At 43.9% G+C, this 19,354-nt stretch overlaps 1 protein-coding gene across 3 annotated transcripts in view; it reads right to left on the bottom strand.

Moving 5' to 3' along the window:
- Positions 1 to 19,354, bottom strand: part of EGFLAM (EGF like, fibronectin type III and laminin G domains) — a 541,883-nt gene that overhangs the window by 101,279 nt on the left and 421,250 nt on the right. For all 3 annotated transcript variants that reach the window (XM_060295410.1, XM_060295409.1, XM_030882073.2), the window contains 3 exons: positions 16,417 to 16,443; positions 8,128 to 8,245; positions 6,787 to 6,922 (listed from right to left, as the gene is read on the bottom strand). In XM_060295410.1, coding sequence (XP_060151393.1) covers positions 6,787 to 6,922; positions 8,128 to 8,245; positions 16,417 to 16,443 — 281 coding nt within the window. The remainder of the gene's footprint in view (positions 1 to 6,786; positions 6,923 to 8,127; positions 8,246 to 16,416; positions 16,444 to 19,354) is intronic.

The raw sequence follows: 19,354 nt of genomic DNA, 5'->3' as shown, positions 1-19,354 counted from the left end.
TATATAGCTGATTGTGTTAGTTGGGTACCTAGGATAACTTTGTTGGACTTACGAACAAATTGGACTTAACAAATGTGCTCTCAGAACGGCACTCATTCATGTGCAGGGGACTCAACTGTATAGGTAAGTTGAATGAGAACTATTTTCACCTTTAACCAACCTGATAGATAGCATATATGGAACACAGCACCCCAATGGAAACATTACTGGTAAGGACTATTTGTCCAGGCCTTCGGGTTTTCATTGCCAGCATAGTAGATATTTTTCACTTATGAGAAAAGCACTTACCCTGGGGAAATTCTTAGGCAGAAGGAGGAAAGTTTCTCAGATATTTATAGACAAAATATTTTAAAACATAGGTAGCTATATTTATGCTTGGTTCTTATTTTAATGAACACTAAGATTGTTGCCCACAAAGAAATTTTCAGTATCGCTTTAGAAATAAAATATTCTTCCTGGGACTTCCCTGGTGGCGCAGTGGTTAAGAATCCGCCTGCCAATGCAGGGGACACGGGTTCGAGCCCTGGTCCGAGAAGATCCCACATGCCGCGGAGCAACTAAGCCGGTGTGCCACAACTACTGAGCCTGCGCTCTAGAGCCCGCAAGCCACAACTACTGAGCCCACGGGCCACAACTACTGAAGCCCACGCACCTGGAGCCCGTGCTCCGCAACAAGAGAAGCCACCACAATGAGAAGCCCGTGCACCAAAGAGTAGCCCCCGCTCGCCACACCTAGAGAAAGCCCGCGTGCAGCAACGAAGACCCAACAGCAGCCAAAAAATATATACATATATATTCTTCCTACTTCGAATGCATGTTTTTTCTGTTTTAGAAAAGCAGGAAGAAAAAGTTTTAAAAACATTGCAAAATATGTTACAGCTTGCAGGCTTACTTAGAATTTGCCTCTTCAAATCTTTTCTACACTGATTAAAAATTTTAAATCTACTGTAAATAAAGAAGTTGATGAATAGTCCCCAGGCCAACTTCGGGAGACATTATGAAGATTACTCTCATCCTGCCTGAGCCAGAGACCAAGTCTCCTCTCTGATACAATCACTGAGAGCACCCTTTCAAGGTGCTCACCCTGTGGGCATCCTCCATTTTACAGGAGGCAGAAGCTGGAAGAAGAACAAAAATTTGCTTAGTCCTAAGCCCATGACCTAAGACAGCATCACAAACACATGGAATGTCCACCCAAACTATGAACAAAACTAGCGAGTAAGCAGTCAGTACCCCACACCCTGGTCTAGTGTAATTTTTCAGGTTAATCTCTTATTAGCCAGTTACATATTTCCTTAAAAGTTTTCTGAGACTATTTCCCAACAACGCCTTTGACACCATCATCCTCACTGAATAAGGGCAACTGATGAATAAGCACCTACCAAGACAGAGGACTGGAACCTCATCCTCCAGTGACAGAACTCAGACAAGAACTTCACATTCAGGTGGGTGAAATCTGAGGAGAACTTCTGGCAATACACTGATTTCTACAATTTCCTAGCCTTGGCCTGTCAAAGGCCTGCCTCTGGGATAGGAAAAGACACTTTTGGCTCACCCAGAGACCTGTCACAGGTGTTTGTGTACACAGTAGGCATCTGGGCAAAAAGAATTCAATGTTAAACATTAAACAGTCCTCTCTGGGAAAAATAGATAACTGTAGGCCCCCAAAGCTTTTCACACTGACTGCAGTTTCTGATTTAGAGCCCAGGAAAGCTCTCTTTAAACACATATCCTCAGGCTCTCAACTGAAATGGGATAGACTCTGAGATGTTTACAAACGAATGTGGGGATTTATTTTGCAGCCAAACATTAAATGCTGTGAGAGCTTCCTTTCTGGAGTAACAGCCAACAGCAGCCTAAGATGAGGCTTCCCGTTTCCCCAGCCAGCCGAGCTCCAGGTGGGCGGAGTCCAGCATTCCATCTCTGAAGGTCGGTCACAGACATGAAGGGGACATGGGGTTTTGTAGAAAGAGCACCGGGCTGGAAGTCGAGAGAGTTCAGTTCTAATTTTAATTTTGTCCCTAACCAGTCATTTTACCTTGGCAAAGCAACTTAAGCAATTGAGTCCCAATTTCTTTCTTTGTAAAGGGGCAAGAGTGGTAGGGAGGGAAGGAAATAAACAGCTATTGAATGTCTACTATGTATAAACACTTTATGAAGGCCATGAACAATAACCCTGCCATGAGGGTCACATGAACTTGATGTTACAGATGAGGAAATGGAGGTCCTGAGATTAAATAACTTGACCGAGGTTACATATTCTGGAAGAGATAGCAGGAGCAGAATTCCTAGTATAGGGGCTGGAGCCAGGAGCTGGCTCTCCTTAGGCTACCATGTTCCATTTGGAACACCAAGATATCCAAGAGTTCTAAATATGAAGACATCTACAATGTCTCCAGGACACTGTAGAGGTATATTTGTTAAGATAAACAGATATAACAAATATTTAACAGTTTGTTAAAATGGTATATACTTTTAAAATATTTATACATAAGAATTTGGGGTCTGAGCCCCTCAAATGTTAGAGGTTTGAATGTTAAGATGTATTTTTGTTGGAGAAGAATTAAAATTGTTAAATGTAGGTACATAACACCCATATATACCTTAAATGTAGGTACATAACACCCATATATACCTCCTTTTCCTTAGCTTGGTTTTTGACATGGACATGTCAAAAGAGCTTTGTAGAAAGCTGTTTCTCATATGTGATTTCACTTGATCCTCCTAATGAGGACACGCTATAAGGCTGCAAGAAGTTATCACCCATATTTTGCATTGTAAGGACATTGTCGTCAATGCCTCTGGGGCCTGTGTCACCTCCCCTTCTCCCAGTTCTGATTTCAGCTGCGGCTGTCATGTGGAGAGTTTCATGTGAGCTCAACTTGCCTCGCAAGACCAGCATCGAACCTCAAGCACATGCCGTGCTCACAACACTCCTCCTTTTTCCCTGGACCTGCCTCCTTAATCCAAGGGCCAGCAGAGCCTAGAAGGGTGGGAAGTTGTACCTCGGGGGGAAACGTTCAATCAACAAAAAGAGGACAGAAGCCAGCGCGTAAATGGCTCTTGCCTTTTTTTTTTTTTTTAAACATCTTTATCGGGGTATAATTGCTTTACAATGGTGTGTTAGTTTCTGCTTTATAACAAAGTGAATCAGTTATACATATACATATGTTCCCATATGTCTTCCCTCTTGCGTCTCCCTCCCTCCCACCCTCCCTATCCCACCCCTCCAGGTGGTCACAAAGCACCGAGCTGATCTCCCTGTGCTATGCGGCTGCTTCCCACTAGCGATCTACCTTACGTTTGTTAGTGTATATATGTCCGTGCCTCTCTCTCACTTTGTCACAGCATACCCTTCCCCCTCCCCATATCCTCAAGTCCGTTCTCCAGTAGGTCTGTGTCTTTATTCCTGTCTTACCCCTAGGTTCTTCATGACATTTTTTTCCCTAAATTCCATATATATGTGTTAGCATACGGTATTTGTCTTTTTCTTTCTGACTTACTTCACTCTGTATGACAGACTCTAGGTCTATCCACCTCATTACAAATAGCTCAATTTCGTTTCTTTTTATGGCTGAGTAATATTCCATTGTATATATGTGCCACATCTTCTTTATCCATTCATCCGATGATGGGCACTTAGGTTGTTTCCATCTCCGGGCTATTGTAAATAGAGCTGCAATGAACATTTTGGTACATGACTCTTTTTGAATTTTGGTTTTCTCAGGGTATATGCCCAGTAGTGGGATTGCTGGGTCATATGGTAGTTCTATTTGTAGTTTTTTAAGGAACCTCCATACTGTTCTCCATAGTGGCTGAACCAATTCACATTCCCACCAGCAGTGCAAGAGTGTTCCCTTTTCTCCACACCCTCTCCAGCATTTATTGTTTCTAGATTTTTTGATGATGGCCATTCTGACTGGTGTGAGATGATATCTCATTGTAGTTTTGATTTGCAAACAAGACCAAAAGACAACACTCAGAAGGGGAGAAAATATTTGCAAATGAAGCAACTGACAAAGGATTAATCTCCAAAATTTACAAGCAGCTCATGCAGCTCAATAACAAAAAAACAAACAACCCAATCCAAAAATGGGCAGAAGACCTAAATAGATATTTCTCCAAAGAAGATATACAGACTGCCAACAAACACATGAAAGAATGCTCAACATCATTAATCATTAGAGAAATTGCTCTTGCCTTTTTGATAGGCAAATTAGAGAGGAATTCTGTGTGCTCAGAGAGATCTCCATAGAATTAAGCCCCTACAGAGGCCCCCATTGCCTGCAGAAGTGACTTCTGTAACACAGTCATATGTCCTCCATCCCTCACCCAACCTTCTCATTCCTGCTTCCAAACAAAATAAACTACTTGCACCCAAGTCCTTGTAAAACGCTCTCCTTTTGGGGACCCTAAACTATGTGAGGCACTGAGACTACAGAGGTGAAGTGACTTGCACAGGGCCCCCTGCTGGCAGTAGAGGAAGCAGCAAGCACTCCCTTCCAGTTCTGGCTCTAAATCCATCTCATTTTCTACTTTCAGTTGTACACACAGGTTAAGAAACTGCAATTTCCACCTTTTGCCAATATGCCAGACTGAAGTTTAAGAAAGAAATACATGTTTTACCACAAAATTAATGATTCACTTTGTTATAAAGCAGAAACTAACACACTACTATAAAGCAATTATACTCCAATAAAGATGTTAAAAAATAAAATAGTAGGGCTTCCCTGGTGGTGCAGTGGTTGAGAGTCCGCCTGCCGATGCAGGGGACACGGGTTCGTGCCCCGGTCCGGGAAGATCCCACATGCCGCGGAGTGGCTGGGCCCGTGAGCCATGGCCACTGAGCCTGCGCGTCCGGAGCCTGTGCTCCACAACGGGAGAGGCCACAACAGTGAGAGGTCCGCGTACCGAAAAATAAATAAATAAATAAATAAATAATAATAAAATAAAATAGTAAATGATAACCGTCATCTTTGCTGAGGGTCACACAGATGACCTGCTGGGCTACTATGAAAAACACTGCCCAGTTTTCAAAATTTTAAAGTACTACATTTTGCTTTGCTGATGTTAGACAAGTAAATTAGACATGTTAAGTTTCACTCCAAGTTTTACAGATGAGAAAGCTGAAGTTTTAGGACTTTCCACTGTTGCAGTTTAACTACTTTTGGAACCAGGCTTAGAACCTTTTCTACTCTAGACACATTCCAGGCTTTGCCTACCAAATCTGTTCAACAAAGGATTGTAGATTAACCTCACTGAAGGGCATTGGTCTGGGGCTTGGCTGGGGGCATCTTTTATTTATTTATTTTTTAATTTTCCCAGCATCTGCTCCTCCCTTTTCCATTAATTGCACAACTTCGCTTTGAGGAACCAACCCTCTTGAACTCTCAGTCTGTGTACTTCAGGCCTGAATGACCCACCAGTCTTTAGTTCCAGAGCTCAGAATATGACGCGTATCTGCCCAGTCAGTGTACTCTTCTCCTTGGCCGCAGTGATTGGCTCAGTGAATGAAGAGGGACCAGAGCCTGGCCAGCTAGAATGAATACTGAGACTCTACTGTGTCCCCTGAGAAAGAGCCACTCCTTTCCAGTGGGGAGCTGAGCTAGTAGACAGCAAGCCTTCAGTGCCTGGTGGCCATCTTGCCACCATACTGGAAAAGCCTGAAACTAAAGCCAATAAAGGGGGGAGCAGAGCACAGAGATGGATGGAGACAGACTGCAGATATGATACAGAACTAGTCTTTCCCAAATTTAGAGTTGTCACAGGACTTGACACTCATAGGGGCCAATACATTACGGTCTCATCTTCTTTCAAGATTCTGCCACTTGCAATTCAATAAGTCCTGCCTGAAACGAGCTCTGTACTCAAGCATTAAAGAGACTCAGTGCAGTACTTCTCTGAAGAAACAAATATCTACTACCAAAAAATAGGCTAGGAAGTCAAGAAACAGAAGCGGACCTAATGATATCATGGCAGAATCCTTTGCCTCAGTTTCAGAGAGCCTAGGAATGAGGTGCTGAGCAAGGCTTTACGAATCCATGAAGCAACCGGCCTCAGACAAACCCAATCACCTTTAATGCAGAGAACAACGTCGTTTCATCAGCTAGGTGCTTCGATTCAAAATAATGCAACTAGAGTTCAGAGGAAGAGCCCTAGCTGGGGAATAACTTTTGCTCATTGGTTGGGTGGGTGTTTTTTTGGTTTTGTTCTTGCTTAAAATTACATAGCAGCATTGAGAATCCAGGTTTTTACATCTGTAAGTTCTTAGAAGAACTTCTAATCACTCTTCTGCCGCTGATAAGCTGACTATGAGAGCTGGAGAGGTAGGCAAGAGAAAAAAGCTGAAACCAAAACAAGAAACTTTCCCCACGGCGATATGGATGCAAAGGCAACAATGCATTGCACGTGTTTTTAAAGGTTTTTTTTCCTCTCCCTCGAGAAACGTCACCATCAAATATACACTTCAGACATAATGTTTCAAAGCCAGGGAGGCAAGTTTTGAGCTTGAAATGCAGGCAGGCTGGCAGTGGGTCCCTCTGGAGTTTTCAGAGCCTAGGACAGTGTGACTGTGGCGGGGAAGTGGGGAAGAGGTCAGGTGGGTACAGACAGGTTAACCAGATGACCCACCATCAAAGAGGGCTGGGGACAGGTGCTGGCCCAAGTCAGAGTATAAATATAGGCCTCTTTGTCGTCTCTTAAATTCACAGGCGGTGGAGTCTTCTATCGTGTTTGGAATGACTGAGGTCAGTACGTTTGGCTTCTGAATGTGACCCACTAACTCACCTGATGAATTCCACAGAATAGTACTGAATAGGGGAGCTTCCTTCACTCTCTCCAGGTTTCCAAGATAGGGCCACCTCGGAATCAGAAACCACAGTGACGTGCAGCTGCTGAGGTGCTCCTGGAAGCAGGCAGGAATCTAGGCAGGACAGCGAACAACTAGAGTTGGTTGTGGTCTTCGCTGCTGGAGAGGTTTCATGTATAAAAAAACATGTGTGCTTTCTACAGCCTAAACACCTCTGTTCAGAACTGCCTCACCCTCCAAACCAAACAAACACACACACACAAAATCACAACTGGATTCATGGAAGGTTTGTCAATGAGAGCTGGTCTTCCCTTCTCCTCAAGCACCCCAGGCTGGAAATCCAACTACATCGTGTCCAGACTATGGACCCCAGGACACACAATGATGTGTACCCTTTAGAACCTCTGTTAGCATGTCGGAATTGATGTTTACCTACAAGGAAAATTAAATGCTTAGCGTTACTGTCACTTACTTTCAATTCTTTTGTGTACCCTTCCTACCCCCTATCATCAGAATACATATCAATGGTAGGACAGTTGGAAAAAGCCTCATGGGTAAAGATGTAGAATGATCCTATCACCCCAAGGTAACTGCTGTTACTATTTTCATATCTAGACTTTCACATTTCCCAGCCTTTCTTTATTGCTTCGGCCAGAAGTATTTTTTCTGCCTTCTCTTCCTAGCAAAACCCTATGCAGGTTTCAAACACCGGGCCAAAGATATAGTTCTTTCTGAAACGCTCCCTGAGCCTTGGGGTGGAGAACACGCTCCTTCTGCGTGCTTCCAGAGCCAGCTGGGCGGACCTCGGATGCACTGGATCTACCTGCCTACCACGTGCCTCTCCCTCCACAAGGAGCTCCTATGAGCAACGATGTCTTCAAGCCACTTTTGTCCCCCAGTGTCCAGCGCAGACCACCTCAATGAGCCTTTGTTGGGTTCCGCTGGCCGCTAAGATCTCTTCTCGCACTCCCCTTCCTCGTCTTCTTAACTCCCACTTACTTAATTCCCACTTAGCAGTCATGTCCTCAGGGAGTCCTTATCGAACCCCTATATCGGATCTTACAACGGAAGATCTTACAGCGCCATGGGAAGTACTTCTCACTATCCGCGGCCACACGTTAGTTAGATAATGTCCTGACCCACGCCACTCAGTTCTGAGAGGGCAGGGGCTGTGCCTGTTTTTGTTCACCACTGAATTCCCAGAGCCTAGCATAGCACAGTGCCTGGTACACAGTAGGTCCTCACTGATATACTGAATGAAGGAATGAATGAATAGCACCCATCACTTTCTTCTTATTAATGAATTGAACGCATTTTACCTTGGAGCAAAGTGGTAATGTGCCGAGGAGAGCTAAGCCGCCCTTTGCCAGTCTGGCTGTAAGCTGCCACGCTTACTCGGTATTCAGTGCCCGGTTTCAAATCTCCAATCACTTCCTCCTGTCAATGACCAAACAGGAAATGTGTCAATGATCAGAAGTTCTTTTGAGGCAAACCAGACAATCTCATGAGGGTTGCATCTTGAGGCCCCTGTGAAATTTGCTTGGGAGATTGTTTTGTTTTCTCTAGGATTGGCCAAGTTTTTTAATTTGCAAAGAGGAAAACACCATGACATATTTCCCAAGACTAATGGATTATCCTTTATTGGAATCAATGCACTGTCATAGGACTGGGACTCGTGTCGCTCATAGCATCTGAGTTCTTCAGGGAGAGTACTAGGCTGCTGGAATTCAGGTAACAATCTTTTCCAGGGTTAGAATCCCCCAGTTCTTTCTTTCCATTTGCATATCACAGATGCTCAGGGACTAGCCACGACAGCAAATTGAGGTTCTTGATGTATATCCACAAAGTAGGGACTCAAACTTTGGTTCTCAAATTTTAAACTGCCTCAGAATCACCAGGAGGGCTTCTTAAAACAAATTGCTAAGCCTGGCCCGCAAAGTTTCAGATTCAGTAAATCTGGGAAGGGGTCTGAAAATTTGCATTCCTAAAAAGTTCCCAAGTGATGCTGCTGGTGATTTCATCAACGCCCACATGGAGAACCACTAGGACTGATGATGGAAGTGTGTGTGAACTTCACCTGCACAAACAGCCTGGACCAAAAAGTCCCAGCTGAAGATGACTTGCCCCGTCTTGAGACTACAGTACCAAATAGTAAGTGGGAGCCTGGTGCCCCTGGTCCCAGTACACTGTAGTGGAAAGGATACTGACTTTGGAATCAATCAGTCCTGGGCTTGAATTCTGACTCTGCCACGTATTGCTAGCTATGGCCTTGATATTAAATTCCCTGAGCCTTAGTTTCTTCCTCTGTAAAATGGGGATGATGTATGACTATCTTGCATAGTTACAACATTTGGGATAATGTATGACACCAAGGATGTCCTCAGGAAACAGGATTGTAATGATTATTGTCTTAGGCATGTGAAACCCTTGTTTTTCTCCACTTACGTAGGTTCCACCTTCTCTGAGGCCAAAATCTTCCCCTCGACAGCTGACCACACAGAACTGGTATAACCCTACCAAGTGTTGTGCCACTGAAGTAGCACTTACACATATTAAAAAGTATTACTATTTCTCCCGTGGAATCGCAAGCCACTTGAAAGCATGTATCCTGTCTTATATTTCTTCACAACATCCTCTGCAAATGATTAAACATTCATTGTTGCTAAGGAGAACTAATCAACTGATCGACAAAACTTTTAAAAAGATTCAACAAATAGTTATTGAATACTTACTACAGTAGTTCTTAACCCTGAAAACACGGTAGAATCACTCGAAGATCTAAAAAAAATACCAGTGCTAGATTCCACTCCAGACCACTTAAATCAGAACCTCTGGGGGGCAGAGCCTGGGTGTCAGTTTAAGTTCCCCAGGTGATGCTGATATGGGCAGCCAGGTTTGTGAACCACTGGTCTAGGGCTTGGTTCACCTCCTGGCCTCTGAACTCCATCTGTCTACCCTCCTCTCTTTCTCCTGTATCTCCAACCTCTCCTTTATCTACCTGATGCTTCCCTAAGTATTTACTGTGCTCAAGTCTCTCTTATCTTAGACAATCAATTATTCCCCACCGTGCATGTGCCCCTCTCCAGAGATGCAACCTTCTTAAAGAAGTTGTCTCTACCTTCTCACCTCCTATTCACTCCTCAACTTGCTCCTGTCTGGCCTCTCCTCACTGCAAACAACTGAGATGTTCCTACCAAAGTCACCACAACAACTCTGCAGTCCACCCAGTGGGAATGTCTCCATCTTTACCTGACTATTTGCAGCTTTCAATACTGTTGCCCACCCTTGCTTCTGAAATCCCTTGGTTTCCTTGGAAACTGTGACTTCTCCTCCATGTCTCCTTCTACTTCTCTTGTTGCTCCTTCCAAGTATCCTCCACCCACTTCCCATTCTCTGCTGGCCCCTTAGGTGTTGGTCTTTCCCAGAAGCTCACCCCTCACCATCTCCTCTCACTCTGTAGCCTTGCTTAGGTAAGCTCATCTACCACTCCCTTAGCTTCTAGCACCTTTGAATGACATCTCCCACCATCTCCAGCTCTAACCTGCCTCTTGATCTCCAGACATGGGTTTGTGACTGCCTCTTGAACTTCTCTACCCAGCAACTACCATGCAACTCAAGTTCAACATAACCAAAGCTCAACTAACCATCCCTATTCTGACTACCAAAAACAAAATGAAAAAGCGCTTCACCCTTTGTGTTCCCTCTCTCATTACCTAAACCAGAAATTCTCAACACTCCCCTCTCTATGTTCACCACCCCTCCTCCCTAACCACCATTCAATCAGTTACCAATACTCTTTCGTATCACTTGAATCTGTTTATGTCATTTTATCCTCACAGCCATTTAAGTCCAAGTCCTCCTAATGATGACAATGGCTCTGACTCTCTTGGCCACCAATACTTCCTGCACATCCAATTCGTACTCCACACTGCTAAGTTATTTTCCTGAACCCAAATCTGATCATGTCACTTCCACTTACAATAGCATCTTTGCATCCCCCTGTTTATCCTTCCAGCATCCTCTCATGCCACCTCCCTTCCTTACATTCTACATTCCAGTCATACTTAAGGACTTGGCAGGGCTCACATTTATGCCATTCAATTCCTTGCCTCTGGGCCTTTGAACTGGCTGCTCCCTCTCCATGGAATGTCCTTCTCCCTGCTCCTGCCTGGCTCACCCCTGCTCATCCTTCATGACTCAGTTCAGCTAAGACATTACCTCATTTCTCTGACCCCCTAGCCCTCAGTCTGTTAGGCGTCCCTCCTCTATGCTTCCCTGGCGTCCTTGGTGTACCTCAATCATAGCAACACTCGCCTTATACTGTAATTGTCTGTTTACTGGTCATCTTCTCCCCACCTGCTTGAGGGCAGGAAGCAAGTTCTTATTCCTCTGGCATCCCAAAGCTTAGCATTATCCGACATGTAGCAAATGCTCAAACAGTGCTTTTTGATGAATGAATAAATGAACTACTGAGTGAATGAAAAAAATCAAACCAAGATGTAGGATATAAACAGATTACCTCATCAAGAACCAACTTCTCCTACTGACCCCTCCAACTTGATTAACAGCATCTGTATCTCTGCCCCAGACCCCGGTTAGTAACCCCAGAGACAAGACTGACTGCCTCTTACCCACCTCCCTCCAGCCACCTCCACATGCCTTTCAGACCTGTTCCCTTCTTCTGCTTCCCTTGAATCCTTACTTGGGCCATTTCTACAGCCTCCAAGAGTGTCTGTCTCCAACCTTCCCTTCCTTCTCTCTCCCCCTGACTGCATCCTACATATAACTGCACAAGGGGTCTTTGCTGAACATATGGTCCTGCTTTCACAGCTCCCTGTCCCCCATCCTCACCCCTGCTCTAATACTCTGCATCTGTGCATCCTAGTGCCACCATCTGTCTCCTGGTTTCATTTCAAGTTGGGTGGTTAGGAGGCTGGGGGCCCCAGGTGTATACAAGACTCCTGTTTCCCTCCTCTCCCAACTGCCACTCCCAGGTTTTTCCCAGGGAAGCGGAATCACACTTTCAAACCAACCCAATGCTCTCACAGCCTTTGCTGTAGAATCCCTTCCTCCTGTGACGTCATTACACTGTATGAAGTACAGGGGTAGTGGTGTGGTTTCATAGATTACTGGAGATATTAGATATGCGCCAATACCGAATACAGCTACCATTAGTTACCACTTACTGAGTGTTTTCTCTGTTCCAGGAACATATGTAGCCTGAGCCTTCCATCAGGCTTATGAGGTAGGTGTCACTCTTATTTTCACTTCCAGAGGAGAAAACTGAATCTCTGAAAAGTGAATGATTTGCTCAAGGCTGTATATATATTAAGCGGCAAAGTGGGGATTTGAATCCTGCTTTGTTTGACTCCAGGGACCAAGTTCTAATTGGATAATACATGAATGAAAAATATTAAATAATATTTAAATTAAAAATTCTTATCATAAACACTGAAGACCAGATAATTATTTTATCTATAAACATGGAAATTTATGTATCTGCAATTTAAAAGTGATCACTGAAAACCAAGGGAAACTACACTTGTAGAAGTTCTTAATGTGGATTAAAAAACAACTAATCTTCTTGTTTGAAGATCAGTGCTACCTTTAGCCCAGGTATATTCTGAGAGGTGGAGGGTCACCCTCCCAGAAGCTAACTATTTCCAGTCTTTTCTGGTGTCTTTTCCTGAGCTGACAGGCTGGTAGATTAGCATAGGAGAGCAAGGGTCAAGGGGACTGAGTAGTTGGGGTCATAAAAAGAGGGGCTGGATTCAATGATTTAACTGTCACTTCTTCCTCCAATATCTCTCCTTCCAAATGGAATCTCTCAGAATAGTGTGACTTGTGATAACCCTTGAATTTTTTAGTAAAATGCTGCACAGTTCCACAAGTCTTTCTATTTCTGTCCTTAAATGTCTTATGGCCACTACTTCAGCCTTCATCAAACTAGATAAGATGCTAAAAATACCCTTTTCAAAGTAGAAAAAGTGTTTCTTTTTACCTTGTGGAAGTTTGAAAATGAGTCCAAGTACTTATCTCTCTTGGACCTATTTCTGCACAAGATGGTGAGAAACAAAGTCAGAGAAATTGCTTTCTTGGGGTAGAAGCCAGAGTGAATTCCACAGTCTCCTCTGGCCCCTTCCATACTTTTTTTGGGGGGGCAGGGAGCAAAGTTGGGTGCATTGCTGCAAAATAACCCTACTTTTTGTCCCTTTCTGAAATACAAAACCCCTTCCAAAGGTTGCCTCCTTTGTCTTTTAACACCACCAGTGGCTGTCATGTGATCAGAAAATTTATATTTGTAGAAGATAAAAGCAAGGCGAGTTGGTTAGTTCACTGAGCCCAGGAAGAAAGTTCCAACAACTTTACAACCAAGTGACCTATTCCCCAGGACACGTGCCTCCCTCACAGACTACCAGAAGCAACCAACTTTTATCTTATGATCGTATAATCATAACTTATACTCCATTTTGGAATTTATAAAATCCTCGTGTACCAGTGCCACTTTAATTCTCACAACAGCTCTGAGATGTCAGTCTTATCCTCCTCATTTTATAGATGATGAAACTGGACCCAGAAAGTTTATATAACTACACTCTAGGCGGGGCAAGAATGGGTCTGGTTTCACTGATAAAATGCATGACTTAATATGCTTCCAATTGCCTGACTCAAGACGGAGTACATCTAATCCTCAGGCTAGCACCTTGTTTTTCAGATGTCCAACTGCCTTTTCCGTGTCTACTGCACCAGATCTATTCCCTCCATTCACAGTCTGTGATAGGAATGACTCTCTGCCCCTAGTATCCATTCTCTCCTTTCTTGTAATAGAACCCCTGTACATTTCAGTTGGACCATGGCCACTCAAAGACTACATTTCCCAGCCTCCCTTGCATCTAGATGTGACCATGTGACTAAATTCTGTCCAATAGGATGTGAGCAAAAACGCTGAGGGCAATTTCTGAATTATCCCTTCCATAGTAAATGATATGTTCCCTTTCCCCTTTTCCTCATCTTTTGGCTGGAATGTGGATGAGGCAGTAAGCTATTTTGGGTGATGGAGAGGCAGGCCAGAGGGGTTGGCAAAGCAACGAGATGGAAGAAACCTGGCACAAGGAAGCCACCAGAAGAGCCCTAAACTGTTTATATCCAGACCATTACATGACAGAACAAGAATGCACAACTTGTTAGGATCACTGTTATTTGGGGTTTGGGGACTGCTAAACTTTCATTCTAATTCATGCTAGACCCAATGTTCAAAAACAACCTGGACAGCTATGTAAGAGGAGCCCCTGAAAAGAATGGACTATTCTTAACTGAATCCCTGTTCACTTTGCCATGATGAAACCGTGCTGAATGGCTCTGAACTTAAATCTCTGACCTTGAATCAAACCTCACCTTTACCTGCTTCCATGCTGCACTTTTCTCCTACTGCTGGAAACCCAGGTGGTTTGTTTCCACAAATGAAGCTGTATGTTGTCTTGTTCACTAGTCTGGACAAGTAGCCCTTACACCGGGAGGGCATCCAGTGAGCACAGCTAAGAGGAGGCATGAACTGGGACAGCACTGGACTAGGAGCCAGGAGACCCAGACTCTAGAGCCAAAGAGCTGTGTGGGTTTGGGGATGCCACTTAACTTCTCTGGGCCAAAGTTTCAACATGGAAATTCTACAATTCTTCTAAAATAACCTTCACTGGCAGCTAGTAACCTTGGGTTCAACTTCACAGTTGACTCTATAAGTTAAGTCTGTGTCTCGGCTGCCTTAGTAGAAGTTGGGAATATTTAGCATCATTAGATGGAAGGCACAGGGAAATAGAAAAGGGTTATCTTCCAAACAGCCTTCTTCCAAAGGTCCAGAGGAAGGCTGTGCAGGCCAGAGTGGAGGGATTTCCATTCCCTGAGTGGTCACAGAAACATAGAGTATTTTCCAGGTTTTTGCAAGAGGGGCAGCATTGGGGCTGGACAAATCTTCCTCGTACGGATCTACCCTGCATATTGCAGGAGAGTCAGAATCCCTGAAGCTTGTTCACTAGAAAGCCCACACCTATTTCCATATGCCCACAGGGAACAAAGAATCCCCCAGTTGGCAACCATTACTAATTGGCCTCTTCATTTTATAGTCAAAGAGAGGTTCAAGGGGGTTCAGTGACCTTGCCCACAGTTACCCTTGCTCTAGTGACAGAGCTGGGACTAGATGCAAGTCTCATGATTCCTGTCTGCTTTATCCCTTAACCCTGGATAAGACCCAAATAGAATCACTATTGTGGGTCAGCCAGACCAGTGGACTCCAAAGCAGGGCGGTGGTGCATCCCCCTGAGAGAGCAAGACAACCTACTGAGGTGTTGGAAGAAAACATAAGAACTTTCTACTTCTATTTTATCTCCTCCTTTACAATGCTGTGGGATTTTATAATGTACACAATATATATAGAGAGAGAGTAGCAGATGTATAATTTACAAATACATACATATACGTATATTGGTATATGTTCAAATATTTTTTAACTGATGGTATGCATGATCAAAAAGTGTTGAAGACCACCAGCTTAAGCATCCATTTCTATTTCTAACTCTAAAAACATCACCAAATTGTCCTGATTTGTTTTACTGTTTATTTTTCCGGGATGAAACCTGCTGGTTGTTCTTCTAAGAAAAGGTTAAGTGTCAAATGCTAATCAAATCAGAAGCCTTTATATAGGCAGACTATCAAAGAGTGCATCAGGATTCCACATGATCCACCAGGTTATTTTGGTCATTTCTTCAGTTGAATAGAACCAATCCTCTGTTCGGCATTCTTCCAGAAAGTCAATCAACCACGTTTAGGTGACCGGTTTTGTCTCATTGAGAAGGTCTAGGATTGTTAGAGGCAGTGAGGTAAGAAGAAGGAAAAGCAGGTGAAGGAGCTCCCCTCACACTGGGGCTCGCTAGTTGAAATATTTTCTCTCCTTTTCAACCTTTTTCACCTTGTCTTGGAACAGAACTTAAATTACTTCAACCTTTAAAAACGTTGCTCTTTACAAATAGCTCAATTTCATTTCTTTTTATGGCTGAGTAATATTCCATTGTATATATGTGCCACATCTTCTTTATCCATTCATCCGATGATGGGCACTTAGGCTGTTTCCGTCTCCGGGCTATTGTAAATAGAGCTGCAATGAACATTCTGGTACATGACTCTTTTTGAATATGTATAAATGATTCACTTTGTTATAAAGCAGAAACTAACACACCATTGTAAAGCAATTATACCCCAATAAAGATGTTAAAAAAAAAAAAAAAAGAAAAACACCTAGCAAGAAAGAAAATGTATGATGAGAAAAAAGAAATCTGGATTTCACACAAAAACAAAATTCCTTTCAAAAGTAAAACAAACAAACAAACAAACAAAACGTTGCTCTTAACCTTACTCTACCATGTGAGATAAAACAGTTTCTTTCTAAATGATTAAAAATTCACCCGGTATGCTCCGCGACTGCTGCTTCCACTAGAACCAAGCACTCTCCGTGGGCCTTAATCAGCGAGGGAGATGCAGAAAAATCAACATTTTGATGAAAAGAGACCCCCTGAATCCAGGGTTGGGGCAAGGGTTTAACTTTTCGAAAGCATACTTACAAAAATCATCTGATGATCCAATCGTCCCTGGAGAGGAGAAAAAACAAAACAATATGAAAAGGAAAGGAAAGGTTGCAGGAACTAAAATGAACTCGTAGAGTAGCTGCCCTTCCACCACGTACAGCCAAGGGCAGCAAACACACACCTTGGCAATGTGATTTCTCTTGAACACTCACTCAGTTCTTATTCTGTGCCGCATGTGGTGCTGAGGGTTCTACGATCATGACCTTGTTTAATGCCCACAACATTAAAAGCTGCTGTTCTTGGGCAGCTTTTGGTCTTATTGGGAAAACCACATTTACACTGATAAAACAATTAGAGAGCAACATGAGACCAGATGTCATTTACATGCAACTTACTAGACAGATTGAGGTCTGTAGGATGCTACAGGATGATGTGATGGAGTACAGAGGTTCCCAAACTTTCTCTGTTCATGGCACCATTAGTATCGCAGTATTATTTTACAGCACCTCTAATCTAGAAAAAATCCCTACTGGTTCCAGTTATTCAACAGTTATACCCAAAAGATTTGGTAGTAGTAATTTACACAGATGTTTCTGTTTCCCGTGCAAAGTTCAAATATTCCACAAGGCCCCTGTGAGTTTGCTGCAGAGCCCTGAAGCACACAGGCTGGGAACCACAGATACGCTATACGTGATATAGCTCCTTTTCCAGTTCCTGTTTTGTCGATGAGGAAACTGAGACCCAGTAAGGTTACCCAGCTGGCTTGTCGTCATACAGGAATCTGAATGCGAGTCATCTAAATCCAGAGCCCCCTCTGCTGTACCAGACCGCTCCCCTCCCCCTTCCTGACTTGCTGCCTTTATGTCTAGTCATCATTTCCTCTCTCCATGCTCTGTATTCTGCACCTCCCCTGCCCCTCTGCCCAAACACACAAGCCCACGAGCATGTACACACACATATGTGTTCATTCCCTCGCTTCAAACCATTTCTTTCGACTTGAATGACCCTCTCTCTCCTCTGCCTTTCCAGAAACTGCCCCTGCTTCAATTCTCAGCCCCCACTTTTACCTCTTGACCACTTGTTCCTATACTAATCTCTCCATCTTCAAAACCTCAGTCTGTCTAGTAAGTGGCATGCAAATGACATCCGGTCTCATGTTGCTCTCTAATTGTTTTATCAATGTAAATGTGGTTTTCTCAACGAGACCAAAAGCTGCCCAAGAACAGCAACAGTGTGTTATCTCGTGCTGGGTGGAGAGTAGCAACCGTGCAACTTTGTTGAAATCGGCAAGGTAATCAAATGCTGTAATTTGCTAGCATATTCTAACACCTCGGTGTAGTTAATGGAGAGAATATGTTGAACATAAAGGCAACGGTCATCAGGAGTAACAACTAACATCTACATGGCTTCTTACTTTTTACTAAAGCCTTTTACATGCACAATTTTATTTGCCACTCACAACAGTATAATTATTACACCCCCTTCATGGGAGAAAGTTGAGGTTTAGACAGTTTAAGTAGCTTTGGCCAAAGTTACCCAACCTGCAAGTGGAGGAAGGAGGTCTGGAAGCCCAGGGTGCCTGTCTCCCTTCCTGGTCTCTGCTTTCTGTTTGCACCGCACTGGCCTTCCCAGAAATGCCAGAGTGTCGGGCCCGGGTTCATGTAACGGGGCAGGATCTTGATTTCAGAGGCACCGTGCGGGGTCCAGGACCCCTGTCACCAGCACCGTGCCCTCTCTGCACAGGCTGTGCGTGATCCACACTCACTGCAGGACAGGAGGCTGGGCAGCCGGGAACGCCGCTAGGGATGACGTCAGCCCCACGGTGGGGTCCAGGGGCTCGCTGAAAGTTCCAGTGCCGTCAAGGGGAGATGGCACCACAACCGGTGGTGGCCTAGGTGCAGCCAACCCGATCTCCCTACCTCAGGATAGACTAAACCACAGAGGCTGGGGCTGAGCGCTCCTGAGGCAAATGAGGGGTACTCAAGCAGAAGTCTGAGAATAAAAGCACCATGCAAAATACAAATAAGCCGAACACGTGCATCTCTTCTTCTTTGAGTCATGAGAGCTTTGGTAAAAATAGCCAGAGCGGGACCCAGAATTCAGTCTGCCCTGGGCTTACAGTCAACCGTTACTTGCTAACGTACGACTTGAAGAACGTTACTTCACCTCTCTGAGTCTCAGCATCCTTGTCAGGAAAATGAGGTCACAGTATAGTCGTAAAGATGAAATGGAAGAACAAATGTAAAAGCAGGAGGGAGAGTGCCTGGCAGATAACAGACTCTCAGGAAGTGACAGCTACTCATCACGGATGACAAATAAGCTTCTAGATGCTGCGCCCCGCAGGCATTTACTAAATAGGAGTTACAAACACCACCTCTTCCTCCACCACCATTGTAGCTGTGGTATTCTGGGCACTGATGCTAACTCCTTGTAGAGCAATTAGAAAGGCTCTAGCCTGTAGAATAATTGTAGTAGAACGGGGGGAAGGAGGCCAGGAGTGAAAGAAAAGAAAAAAGAATATGCCTAAGGCAGAGAAATTCACCCCAAGAGACCTTGACAGGAAACAGAAGAGAAATAGATGAAGAGCCAGCAACTGGTTAGTGGAAGGACAGGATGCCGGCTGGGGCAGAAAAATAAACAACTTGCACCGTTTGAATATACATTTCCAATTACACCTTCTGCATTGTGTCTCCAGGGAGTTGAGAAGATACAAATGTGTCATATTTATTTATAAAGCTTTATTGGGATTTCAAAAAAAATCAGAATTGAATTTTATGGAGAAAAGAAGGGGAGAAAACAGCTGTAAGATAGCTGTTTTCCTGCAGGATAAATGGGGTGGGCTGAGTCCAGCATGGAAGCTGCCTTTCTGGAAGCTTTCCTCATATGGCTGCCTTTCTGGAGATACACATGCACGTGATGGGTTTATGGCCACGAAAGACGTTCTAAATTCCAAAGGACTATACAAACATTAGTT

This window comes from Globicephala melas, chromosome 3, assembly GCF_963455315.2.
Source record: "Globicephala melas chromosome 3, mGloMel1.2, whole genome shotgun sequence".
NCBI lineage: Eukaryota > Metazoa > Chordata > Mammalia > Artiodactyla > Delphinidae > Globicephala > Globicephala melas.
Note: the sequence above shows the minus strand (reverse complement) of the source record. Positions and strands in the feature narration are given on the sequence as shown.